The 12,454-nt window shown below is 39.8% G+C and overlaps 1 protein-coding gene across 1 annotated transcript; it reads right to left on the bottom strand.

The window, feature by feature from the left end:
* Positions 1-665: 665 nt before the first annotated feature.
* Positions 666-3,206, bottom strand: LOC121321299 (C3a anaphylatoxin chemotactic receptor). Its single transcript, XM_041260197.1, has 2 exons — positions 3,113-3,206; positions 666-2,388 (listed from the first exon to the last, which is right to left on the bottom strand). Exon 2 carries the CDS (start codon positions 2,375-2,377, stop codon positions 1,376-1,378), a length of 1,002 nt encoding a protein of 333 aa, XP_041116131.1. The 5' UTR covers positions 2,378-2,388; positions 3,113-3,206; the 3' UTR covers positions 666-1,375.
* Positions 3,207-12,454: the final 9,248 nt, after the last annotated feature.

Genomic DNA, 12,454 nt, shown 5'->3' with positions numbered 1-12,454 from the left:
ATACTTCAAAAGAACCATATTTGGGAGCTCACTGAGCCATCCATTAGATAGCCCAGGATCATGGTTTTCCTTTTCCTTCTCCTTGGATTTGTTGAGGGAAACATTTGTATGGATAGAGGTCATCTTCATCACTGGAAGTGTTGCTGTATGTCCCCCAACCTGGGGATCCTACTGACAAAATGGGACTGGTTATTGGGAGTGGTTTTTGAAGTGTAATAGTAAACATTCTCTTGATTACAAAAGTGCTTTGAAAAATCTAATTAAACTTCTTGCCATCGGTAAAACAGTTAAAAACAAATCTTTAAAAAACATTCCATAAAGTTTTGAGGGAGATGCAGACTGATGTGGATCAAGTGGGAAATGTTTGCACGGATGGGCTGTTTCTTGCAGTCCATTCTCATGAGGTGTGGTGGTGGTATGTTTGTTTGCTATCCTGTGTTGAAATTCAGTGGTTACAAAAGGTCTGTCTGGCCTGGTTAGCAAATCCTATTGGTTGTTTTGAATAAATGAAAATGTTTGCATCACAACTTCCTAAGCATCACATTTCCAAATTAATACCACAGTCTTGTGGTGTTACTATATTCAATGCCACACATAGCCCACATCTTTTGAAAGGGTCCTTGATTACACATTAATAAATTAATAAATTATGAATTTGCTGTCTGAGTGTTTGGTGTTATGGGTGGTTTTAAGTTCCTAAAAATCCTGTAGATTCCACAGAGGTCTCTGTAAGGATGCCTACTGATTTAATTAACTGAATATTTTCCAAATATTTTACTGCAGGCTCTTTAAGCACATAATTGGGGAAAGAGAGAAAAAATACATACTTTATTTCCCTTACCCTACGTCAATTTACCTGCCTAGCCGTGATTTCAGCTGGCATCACTGTGGCTTGACAGTAGATAAGATATACAGTTTACATATATACACACACACACACACACAAAAAAAAAAAAAAAAAAGTTTCAAAAGCACATCTATATGGTCATGGAGCTAGCTAACCGTTTGGGTAAATATTGCAAACTCTTTGCCCTGCTTAAAATGAAAGTAAAGTCTATACTTTGCAAATTTTATCAGCGTTCTCAAGATGCAGCTCAAAATTTCAAAATGACTCTTTCTCTCATGTAATATTATCAATATGAAAGAATGTTACAGGCAGGTCATTTTTCATTAAGTGTATCAAGGTGTTCCCCAGGCTCACTTGGTAAAATCACAGCTGCATGGTGTGCAGAGTGAGTCATACAGTCAGGGGAGCACAGGGTATTACATTGGTTAGGGGAGCAAAACTGTCAGGGGCTGTTTCTCCTCATTGTGCTACAGCGGACCCTAGTGGCCAGGCACTTGCTGATCTCATGCGGACAACCTTGAATGTTCACTAGACCTGTGACTCTTGTGCCTTTAAGGATCGTCTTTGTTTCAAATCAGAGGCTTCATCACTGAAGAGCCCCTCGATTGCTGACATCAGTGATGCTTTCACAGTGTTGCGTAAGTCTTTTCCAGCTAAGACATAAAGTACGGGGTTGAGGCTGCTCTTCAGGTAAACCAAGTACAGGGAGAAATAAACCCCCTTGGCCGCCACACCGTATGCTTTGTCCTCAGGAGAGGAACTGTAAAGTGACATAAGGAAACGAAACACATGGTAGGGGACCCAGAAGGTGAGGAACACCACCATGGTAAAGGTGAGAACCTTAAACAGCTTGGCATTCTTCAAGGAGTATTCCCGTTTTGCCTTTAGCAAGACCAACAAGTTGCAGGAGACGAAGAGCAGCAAGGGCATCAGGAACCCCAACACTGTTTCTGTGACAAAAAGCCCTATTGGAGACTCAAATTTGTCATGACATTGGTCATCGATGACCTGACTGTACTGCAGGTACGGGAAACTGAGGAATGAGGAGAGGCACCACAGGAACCCGCAGATGGTAGGGACAACCCAGACAGGCCTGCGGAGACGATACCATACAGGGTGCAAGAGACATAGGCATCGCTCCAGGCTGATGGCAGAGAGAAGGAAAGCCCCTGCATACAGGCCCAGCACTCTCAGGAACATGATGATCTTACAAGTGATAGATCCAAAGTGCCATTGGTTATAGGCAACCAGGTATGCAATGGCCAGTGGGATACGCATCACCAATACCAAGTCAGCAAAGGCCAGGTTCAGTACATATATCCCAAAGCTATTCCTTCTGGTGCTGTGGAAACACAGCACCCAAATAACCAAGACATTTAGAGGCAACCCAACCACGAATATCAGGGTGGCTATTCCAATCTCTGTCACGTGCAGAGTCTCTGAAGGGGACTGTGTGATGTTAGGGCTTGTGGAATTAGCTGCTGTACTGAGTAATGAAGCATTCATAGCGTCACTGTCAAATCCTGCCATCGAGAGGATCCCTAAGAAAGGATAAGGAAAGAAATTGAGATTGAACATTTAGATTCAATGGTGCACAAGATCTGGAGCTTGAGAAAAGTGAATACATTTATATACTGTTGTTGTAAGCTTAGGTACAGAGCAATTTCTTGTATAGGTAATGTATAGGTGACTTTTATGTTCAGAGAAGCAATGATAACATTCTAAAATTATGTCAGGTTGATAAAACAAAACCAGTCGATTGCTTTAAATTCAGCAAAAATGGAAACCGCAGTACTTTAAAATTAATGGTAGGCTATAATATAATTTAAATCCAGTTCAGTTTTTTTTTAGATTTTAAAATGCAATTAAACATAATCCGTGTTCAGAGAATTTTAATTTTAATATATTTTGACAGGCTATATAATCTTGAGGACAAAAACCTAAAAGCAGATTCCGTTTTCGTCCATGCAATTTTAAAAACTTCAGCAATGCAAATATTGTTGGTGCAACACCAAATAAACATGAGATATCAACCAGTTTCTTACTTTACACTTGGAAACCCATTTAACACTGTACTTAAATTTAGGAATGCATCAGAATATAATAATACAAAAAATACTAATAAGACTCATTCTAATACTATGACTACCACGCCTACGTCTACTGCTACTATTTATACCACTGCTATAATAATAATAATAATAATAATAATAATAAATTAAGAAAGCAAGCCCAGTTTAATACTACAGAAATGACAGTGCATACCTGTGCCACTGGTCAGTGGTATGTGCTGGTTGGGCTTCGATTTAAGGCAGAATGATTTGACTCTAGTGACTGCTTGCTGTCTTGTTCAGAGTTTCTAAAGAGATTACATATATCTCTCTGTGCTTCATTGACAGGAAATAGAGGAAGTGGTTGTATTTCATCGTACAAGTTCCTACATGAAAGCTGATGAAAGAACTTTCCATAGACTACAGTGTACTGGCTTTACCTGATAGCATGATGTTTAATAAATGTACTTGATTGCTGCCAGTTATACACACCTGTGCGCACACACACACACACACACACACACACACATATGCATATGCATATATACACCACAAAGTGAGGAGTAGAGAAAGTAAGGGAAAGGGTAGTACGATAAAGCAGAATAAAATAAAAAATGGGTAAGCATTTTGTAAATTCATAGTTTTACCATGCAAAAACCCATGTGTACCACTTCTGTTTTCAATTAAATCCTGAAGGCGGCATTAGTTTGACTTACAGTTTCTTATAGTTGTACTTTTTAATGAAAGCTTGCACTTCACTGCAGTGCTATTGTTGCCTCCCTCTTGCTGATACAAAAGAGGAGAGCCAAATAACGTTTAACTCTTGCATCAGGCAGAAGGCATTCGGTTGCACGATGGTGGAGAGAATGAGGAAAGGCCTCCCTTCCCTCAGGCGTCTCTGAGCATGTTCTGCAGCTCGCATTGCCATGCTAACAAGTATTGTTTTGACTGGAACGTCAAAAATGTTGCTCCATGAAATGTTTCTACATGAATTTGTTTTGTTTTGCCTAAACAGTTATTTAAACAAGCTCATTATGCAGGATTGATTTATGTGTTAGGTATTAGTACAGCAAAACTCTTGCTGTGGTATTCAATGGCAAACACGCAGCAAAGTATAGGAAAGCAAAGTACATAATACATAAGATTAAAGAGTAAATAGCTTCAAATGCCCTTAGATTTTTTTTTACATTTTTATGGTGTTTGCTATCATTCTGGTATCATAATGGTATCATTATTACCATTTTCCTTCAATCAGCTTTTAAATTGAGCTAGGGTTAGGATTAGGATTAGGGTTAGTGATTTGAATGGAACGAGGAAGGCTGTTCAGTTCAGACAAGCTGAAAGCCAGATAAAATCAGATACAAAGAAAATAATAAATCAGGATTATTGGAAAAACAGAACACATAAACACTCAAGGCAATTACTGTACAAGATTGGTCTATTCTTTCCAGCAGTGTTAAAGTGCTACAAGAAACACATGGCTTTATTTTTGCTGTATTTTGCGTTGTCTATATCACAGTCATTTTTTTTTTTTTACTTATTCCCGATTTATTCCCAGCATTGTTGCAGGAGGGAGTGTGATCTGTATATACGTTCTCCAGGTGAACGCTCCTGAGTAAATGTTTTAGAAATCTATTGCCCGGTTGATTCAAGAGTCGGCAATACGTACAACTCGGGAGGCAGAAAAGGCAATGTAATGCATTTCTTGTAAACTTTCCAGGGTGTTCTGAATTAAAGTAACAGCAGTTTCCACAGGCTGCTGTTAAAATGTCAACACTGTTCAACAGAAAAGGGTACATATGGGTTAAAGACTTTACATTGTAAAAACACTTGGCGCGCATTTTTATGATTGTGGACTTTTTCATGTTTGATGTTTATGGTCAGGTATGTGTTGGTTATACTCTGAGTCAGTCAGCTGAATCAATCATTTGGCTTGGTATCAGGTAGCTGTGGCTTTGGACCCTATGATGCGGCTGTGTAATGCATGCACAATAGATTTATGCAAACAGATAACATAGTAGTTGTATCTAGGGAGTCAACCTTTACTTTGCCAATGCTCAGTACACTTCTGACTATTCCAATGTGCAACATTGACAGACTGGGCCTTGGGCTGTTCTTCCAGGAGGTCAGTGGCTCTTGTAGACTTCTGGTTGTGGGCTACAATGGATGAGACATTGGCCAGGACATTGGTGGTCTGTGTTGCAAGCTTTGTTTTCTTTACAATAAAATTGTCTGGACAAAGATTGTCGAAACTAACCAAGTTTTTATTGTGGAAACAACAGAGAACAAAATAGTTTTGACTATAGTAACATGTCTCTCTAGTGATTTCATAGTAGATATTTAATTTCTGAGCACTCTTCTGGCATCAGAGATGGTATGTGTGAGCTGGAATCAGTGTAGATGCTTCGTTTCTGAGCACACAGTCACAGCAATATACAGAATATATATGCACCAGCTTTACAACCACATTTCAAGTATACATGCAGAAAATTTACATCCAAAACCATACCCCAGCTTTTCTTCTATGTCAGCTCTTTCAAAAAGGAACACATTGAATTGCTTCACAGCTTCCCAATGTCTCCTCTACTATCTCCTAGCAATCAGCCAAGAATGCATTGCTTCTCTCTCCATTCTATCCCAAGGAGCTAGGAAACAGTGAAACAGTGTCTGCCATTCGTAACCCTACAGGAGGTAGTTTTAAATACAAATGTACATAATTTCTCATATTGAAAATGGGCCAGTTCAAACTACAGCTTAAAACATTGAAAAATAAACAAATAACATAGTGACATAGTCTCTGTTTTTCTGTAACATTAACCTTAGCTTGAAACGAAAAAACAGGTAAGTCTGCATAACCAATGGCCACATGACCAGCATTCACACCCATTCACTGCAAAGGTGCAGTGAGACACAAAAGTGACCTATCTGAAAAGGATAGCCTGCAATTCCTTTAATAACGTATCACTAATTGCTATATCATTAATGGCACTTGTAGCTGGTTAAATAATAACTCTTGCTAAATATATTTGATAGATTAATTAAATGCATTATAAACCGATCAACTACATTCGGTCAAATGCAAATACTTTGCAAACAGGTTCATATGCAAATGTGGTGTATATTTCTTGATTGCATTTCATTTTAAATGCAAATGCACTTGCATGTGAACCCAACTCTGCTACAAACCACTCACAGTGAGGAATGAGTTGTCCTCCTTGCAGTGCATTGGGATTTGGGTGGTGCCATTGAGTCACTGCATCTGCACAATAAGAATGACCATTTAGGGTTGGAACAATAATCAGTTATCCATACTGAAGATAAATCCTGCTCTCTGATTAGCTGACATGGTATAGGTACATGCCAGTCACATATAGCAATTTTACCATACCTCCTGAACCACTGTCAACAGCCTGCTGTCTCATCCCATAATCCTTTTTGATTTTAGATTTAACTGATAGACACTGATAAAACAACCCTGAAAATAAAGCTTACTCTAAATTCACTTAATCTCCCTTTCGCTGATGCAGTTTACTGTATTTTATTACATTAGCGATACATTGTTCACTGCTAATCCAACTTGTGATGTTATTTGACTTAACTGTTCTCAGGATGCCTAAACAAATGCAAAAGGCAAAAGAGTAACTTGGGGTTTTACCATAAATAGTAAACAGTATAAAAAAAATAGAGACAGCTTAACAAAAGTCATGATAAATACAGATTTTTGGCTTAGATAAAAGATTGACTTTGGCCTCGAACAGATTTTTGGTCAATTTATAATTCGGGGGGGGGGGGGGGGGGGGGGGGGGGGGGGGGGGGGGGGGGGGGGGGGGAGGGATTGGGACAATAAAAAATAGCCCGGTGATTAGAAATATAGCTTACAAAAAGTCGATCGAAAATACAGATTGTTTTTACGTGGGGAAAAGTTCTGTTGGCTCTAAGGTTGATGTTAAGCAGTTAACCCTTTATTGGCCTTCGGGGGGGGGGGGGGGGGGGGGGGGGGGGGGGGGGGGGGGAAGTGTGAATAAAACAAAATAAACACCCTCCACAGGTACAACGGAGTTTTGGTGACGATGTCAGCCTGTACTCAAAAAAAAGGGAGGGATGCAAATGGAACTTTGGTCACATACAAGGGGGTGCCACCCCCTCCCTCCCATATCCTTTTTTTTTTTCTAACAAAATAATAACACATTCATTTAAAAGCAACTGACATTTGCATGTATTGACTTTTAAATTTAACTAAAAAGGCACTTTCACAGTGAGCATAAGAGGGGAAGTGTTCTTTATATGCTTTTTGTGGCAAAAAAACATCCAGAACAGAGTTAAAAATAAAATCCTGCTCACACGCAGGTTGACCAACATTTATAGTTACTGGTGTTTGGCCATGGGGGGGGGGGGGGGGGGGGGGGGGGGGGGGGGGGGGGGGGGGGGGGGTGGGGGGGGGGGGGGGGGGGGGGGGGGGGGGGGGGGGGGGGGGGGTGAAGAATTGGGGAGAAATGAAAAAAATAAACAGCTTGGCTCTTAAAGCAAACATGGTTTTTCCCGGCCTACTGACGGTGTGATTTATTTGGAAACTTAGGTCACCAGGATGCGCTAAAACAAATTGCAAAAAGGCCAAAAAGGAAGTCCAAAAAATTGGGGCTGAACCAGAAAAATAGAGAACAGACAGTTACTAAGTACTGTAAAAAATAGATAGCAAAATAGGGCAAGACATGGGGCAGGTCAACCAAAGTATAAAAAACCCACTTGAAAGTCTGTACTTAACTCCAATTTCAGGTTAAAGGCAATCAGGAACGCGGATTTAAAAACAGGGGATTTGGGATGTCCGGTCTCATAAAGGTGCTACCAAATAAGAGGGTTGCATATTGTTAAAAGGTAAATTCCGGGACGTTCCCACTTTATTGCTGATAAAAATGTACAGTTTGTTACAACAAACATGACCTATTAACGGGGGTCAAACTGTCCTGGCATGTTAATTATTTTAAGATGGTTCACATTTAATCAGGAACCAAGCTGAAATTAACTTGTTGGCAAAAAAAAAAAACAATCCGGTAAAAAACTACAGCAAGGGTTAATGCCAGAGGGCCAAACAATCGGTTGGTATTTTTGACCTATGTCCATATTCATTTTAGGGGAGAAAAGGACTGATGAAACATCTCCATTAAAAGCATCTACACATTAGAGCCCTTGAGTGTGCCAGTTTAGTTGTTTGGTCATTTAAAAAAAAAAAAAAAACAATATCAGACATGATGGTATATTCTAGGATGGCTAAATAAACAATACATAAACTCTGCAGGTCAGAGGTCACACATGCAGGTTACCAACATGATTTCAATCATTTAGGCATTAGGAAACAACACTTTTTAACAAATGTACATAATGTCTCATACTGAAAATGTGCCAGTTCAAACTACAGCATAAAACACTGAAAAATAAACCCACATGTTGAAACAAGTTTTCAGTTAAGGCAAATTATTTTTCCCGGCACATACGGTCTCTGCTTTGCTGATTAACCTTAAAAACTGGAAAAACAGGTAAGTCTGCATAACCAATGACCGCACGAGCAGCAAGACGAGAAAAGGGGGCTCTGCTATATTAGTACAAGGGAAATAACTTACATTTAAACAAGAACTACCTTAAGAGCCTTTCTTTAACCAATAATACACACCAGTCCATATTTATAGAGACTGGCTCCTTATTGATCCCAGCACTCCAGAGGCAGCCTTGAGTGTGCTGTTTTAGAAATCCATTTCTTTTACAGAGCGAGGGGTTGATCAATGTGGGAATGTCAGATTTCTTTCTTCCTGTCTTTTTTTTTTTTTTTTTTTTTTACAAATTAAACTCAATGGTTTTTTACATTCAGAGATTGTGTGTAGATTGTTAAACACAGATTAATAGCCTTGAGATTCATCTTTTGAGTTTCAAATTGATATGATTGAAAGCAGGTACCGGTAGCCTATTGTAGTAGGCATTGAGCTGTGTCAGCCAACCCAAGGTAGAACTTGAATCCCAGTGAATCATTTATGAATTTCAGTATGAGTTTCATTTTGTAAGAAAAAAGTTACATTCAAATAAAAATGTACTAGCTCAGAAATATCCAATTTATTTTTTAAATGTGTCTCTGTGGTCATAGAGTTCCCCATCCCAAGAGGGAGAACTTTCCTGACTGAGCAGTATAACCAGTGCATAACACTTTTTAATAGAGCAGGGTGGAGCTGAGTACAGCGGGGTGCTGAGTGAACAGAGGGGAGGGAAGACTAGAATCTCTAAGGGACCAGGAAGTCTGGACCACATGAAGCTAGTAGTGCAAGGAGAAACAGAAACAATTCACCTGTTTTCAAGCAGTCAGTTACCCTGGTATTCTCCATTTGATTTTCTGGAAATGAGTGGATTTATTTAATTTGTATTTGGTATTGAACTGTTGAGAGATATTTATGTGACTACGTGGCAAAGTGTTGAGTGGATACAGGTGAGTGCAGTGCAGAGCAGATTAATCACACAGACCGTTACTTTCAGGTGCAAGGGTGTTTTATTAATTAAAGACAATTTCCAGAGCCTGAAGACAAACACCTGTAAATAATAAATGCTGGAGTGATACAGCAGCGTGCATCACTCGTAATTGCAATCCCCGGGTTTAACCCGCAACTAAAAGTCCAGGGTTTTTACACACACCAACATTAAACACAAAACACAAGATAGTGAAGTGATATTACACGCTAGTTGTGTAATTACAGTACTCTGTGAAATGCAGTGGTGAAAGTGATGTCAGGCTTACGCTACAGCTCCGGATCGTGTTACTGGGAGTCTATTGAGACAACCAACAGTTACAGCCGACACTAACAAACACAAAACAATCACTCACGGTTTTCAGTACAATATGGTATTCCTTCAAGGTCAAATCCAATCATTTACAAAGGAACAGATTACTTTGCAACACCACTATTTTATACCCTCCCTCATGACCTCTTGGTTAACGAGCGCATCCGCTTCTCCAATCTGCGGATGCCATGCCGTTTCCTGTCCAGGTCACTGAGTTTGGGTACTGTAGCTCCATCCCTTTTCTAGCTGGCTGACTTCCACCTACCCACAGGAATAAAATATCATTCCTTTTAGTCCAGTGTACTCTGCTCCCTTTACCTAGCACCCTCTCAGGTCGGGAGGGAGATCTAACACCAAGCATCATTCGATCTCTGTCACAGACTACCACACGGTCTTGAGGTTGTGACTGAAGTCTGCAGAAGTGTGTTTATCTTGAACATATTAAAAAGTGATTTCACTACTTATCCTTTATAATCTTTATCATATCCTGTATCCTTTCCATCGTTTACATTTTCATCACTTGTTATCACAAACCACCAGTGGATAAGATGCTGTGTTTAAATTCTAGCTCTATTAAACATGTACATTGTAAAGCACAGGCTCTGGTAAGTAAAAACATCACAGAGAAGTGTGGTGGAGTACAGTAAATGCACAGTAAAGGCATAGAATCAGCATGGTAAAAATGTGAGAGTAACGTGTGGGATGAACCAGCATGGTTTACAGTATCTGGAGATTTTAATGGGTTTGCAACAGTGGGGGGTCCATATGGATCCAGCATATTGTGAGATCACCTATTGGAGACAGGAGTTATAAAGGAGAATGTTTTAAAAGCGGGCAGCAAGCAGCTCTTGCAGTAGTCGAGATATTCAAGAAAAAGCTACTTTCAGGAAGGAACTTGAAAAACCACAGAAAGATATGCTTTCATTTAGTAAGTGGAAATTATAGAGTGGGCCAACAGGCCACTGGCCAATCACTTTAAAACAGAAGGGCCTTGCCCACCCACTTTTAACAGTGAGGGCGATAAGAAAAAAAATAAAATATGTGTGCTGTCATGTGAGGCGAGAGTGTATTAAATGGAATGTCCAGACAGTAATTTATGTGTACAGAAATAAAATAATTTATTTTTATTCTCTATACACAACAAAATAATTAAATAACAAAAGAAAACAAAATGGTGTGAGGGAAGGAGTGCAGGGGTGAAATCCAAAACAAACCGTGATGACTCGTCTTTAATTGTCTTCGTGGCGACCCATACATAAACAAAAAAGACAAAAGAAATGTTAGTGTTTTTTTTTGTTTTAAAAATCCCGCTGCACCAAACCAGTCTTTCCCTCCACCCGTTACTTCTCCTATTTTACTTTCGGACCAACCCCGAACACAGTAGTACGTTCCCTTTAGTATGTAATGTCCCGCCTCTGTAGTCAGTGGAACACCAATCCCCAACTGACAAGTGTCCTTATCCTTCACTTGACTCCAGTGGCTGGAATTTACATACTCGTACTTCCGCCCCTCACCAAGGTGCCGCCCCTCAAAAGATGACTTTTGCCATGGTCACGAGATCTTGGTAAGGGAAGTCCCGAGTTGGTTTGATGCCATCTACTGTCGGGAGGCTGAATCACAGACCGAAATCCCTTTGACTCATCACATGTCACTTTCTACAAAGTTGCATTGAAGCGTTTAACACATCACACGGGAAAGAATGATTTCAGCAAATGTTGCTACATTCGTCATTTTGTAACACTAACTGTTGAAACATGTTGAAACATGTGTTACTATTCCATGGAATTTGTGTCCGAAGCAGTAAATAACTGTAAAAAAAAAAAAAAAAAAAAAAAGCTCTATATGCTATAAAGCTAAAGAAATTCTTTGCAGACAGCTGTTTAATATTATTTATCAATATATTCTTTATCAATGTAAATGCTGTACATGGTCATTTCCTTTTTTTTTTGTTTGTTTTACAAAATAAACATGTCACTTATGTTGAACAATGTTTGTGGGATACCACTCGCTACCCGACATTCAGATAAAAAGTTCATTATTATTAGAAGTCGTAGTCAGTCGTAGTAGTAGTATTGTTGTTGGAAACTTTAAATAACCAGTGGACTATAAATATATAACCTGCTTCAATATTTGACATAGTTGTTAAATTGGATTAATTTATCCATAGAAATACTTCATACAGTCATGAACACTCACACTAGCCAAGGCGAGAGTGGCCTGCAGATCCTTGGATGTTACTCTGGGGTTCTTTGTGACTTCCTCGATGATTTTCCGGTTTGATCTTGGAGAGATTTTGGTACGACCGCCACTCCTGGGTAGAGTGACTGTGGTCTTGAACTTTCTCTGTCACTGTCTGACAGTGGATTGGTGGAGACCCAAATCCTTAGAAATGGTTTTGTAACCCTTTCTAGACTGATGAACATCAATAACTGTTTTTCTGAGGTTCTAAGAGATTTCTTTTGATCGTGGCATGACGTGTTTCCACACATCTGTATGATGAAGACCAAACTCACAAAGTTTCTGATCTTTATAATATGCACCGGATGCACCAAGCATCGGGCTACCACTTGTACCAAGTAGTGTGTGCACAGATGCACCGAGTGCCATGCAGCGCCAGGCACCGCTCACCGAGTACCATGTGGACTGCGTGCACCAAGTACCATGCCGCACCTGCGTGCTAGCCTGTATCAGTACAGCGAGACAATGGGTAACGTGCGCACCATGGTATTGAAGTTGCACA

The sequence above is a fragment of the Polyodon spathula genome, chromosome 9, assembly GCF_017654505.1.
Source record: "Polyodon spathula isolate WHYD16114869_AA chromosome 9, ASM1765450v1, whole genome shotgun sequence".
NCBI lineage: Eukaryota > Metazoa > Chordata > Actinopteri > Acipenseriformes > Polyodontidae > Polyodon > Polyodon spathula.
The sequence above is the reverse complement of the archived record's forward strand: the minus strand, read 5'-3'. Positions and strand labels throughout refer to the sequence as shown.

Bases quoted from the DNA above. Each gene is read 5' to 3' on its own strand.
- LOC121321299 (XM_041260197.1), bottom strand. From the start codon at position 2,377: ATGGCAGGATTTGACAGTGACGCTATGAATGCTTCATTACTCAGTACA.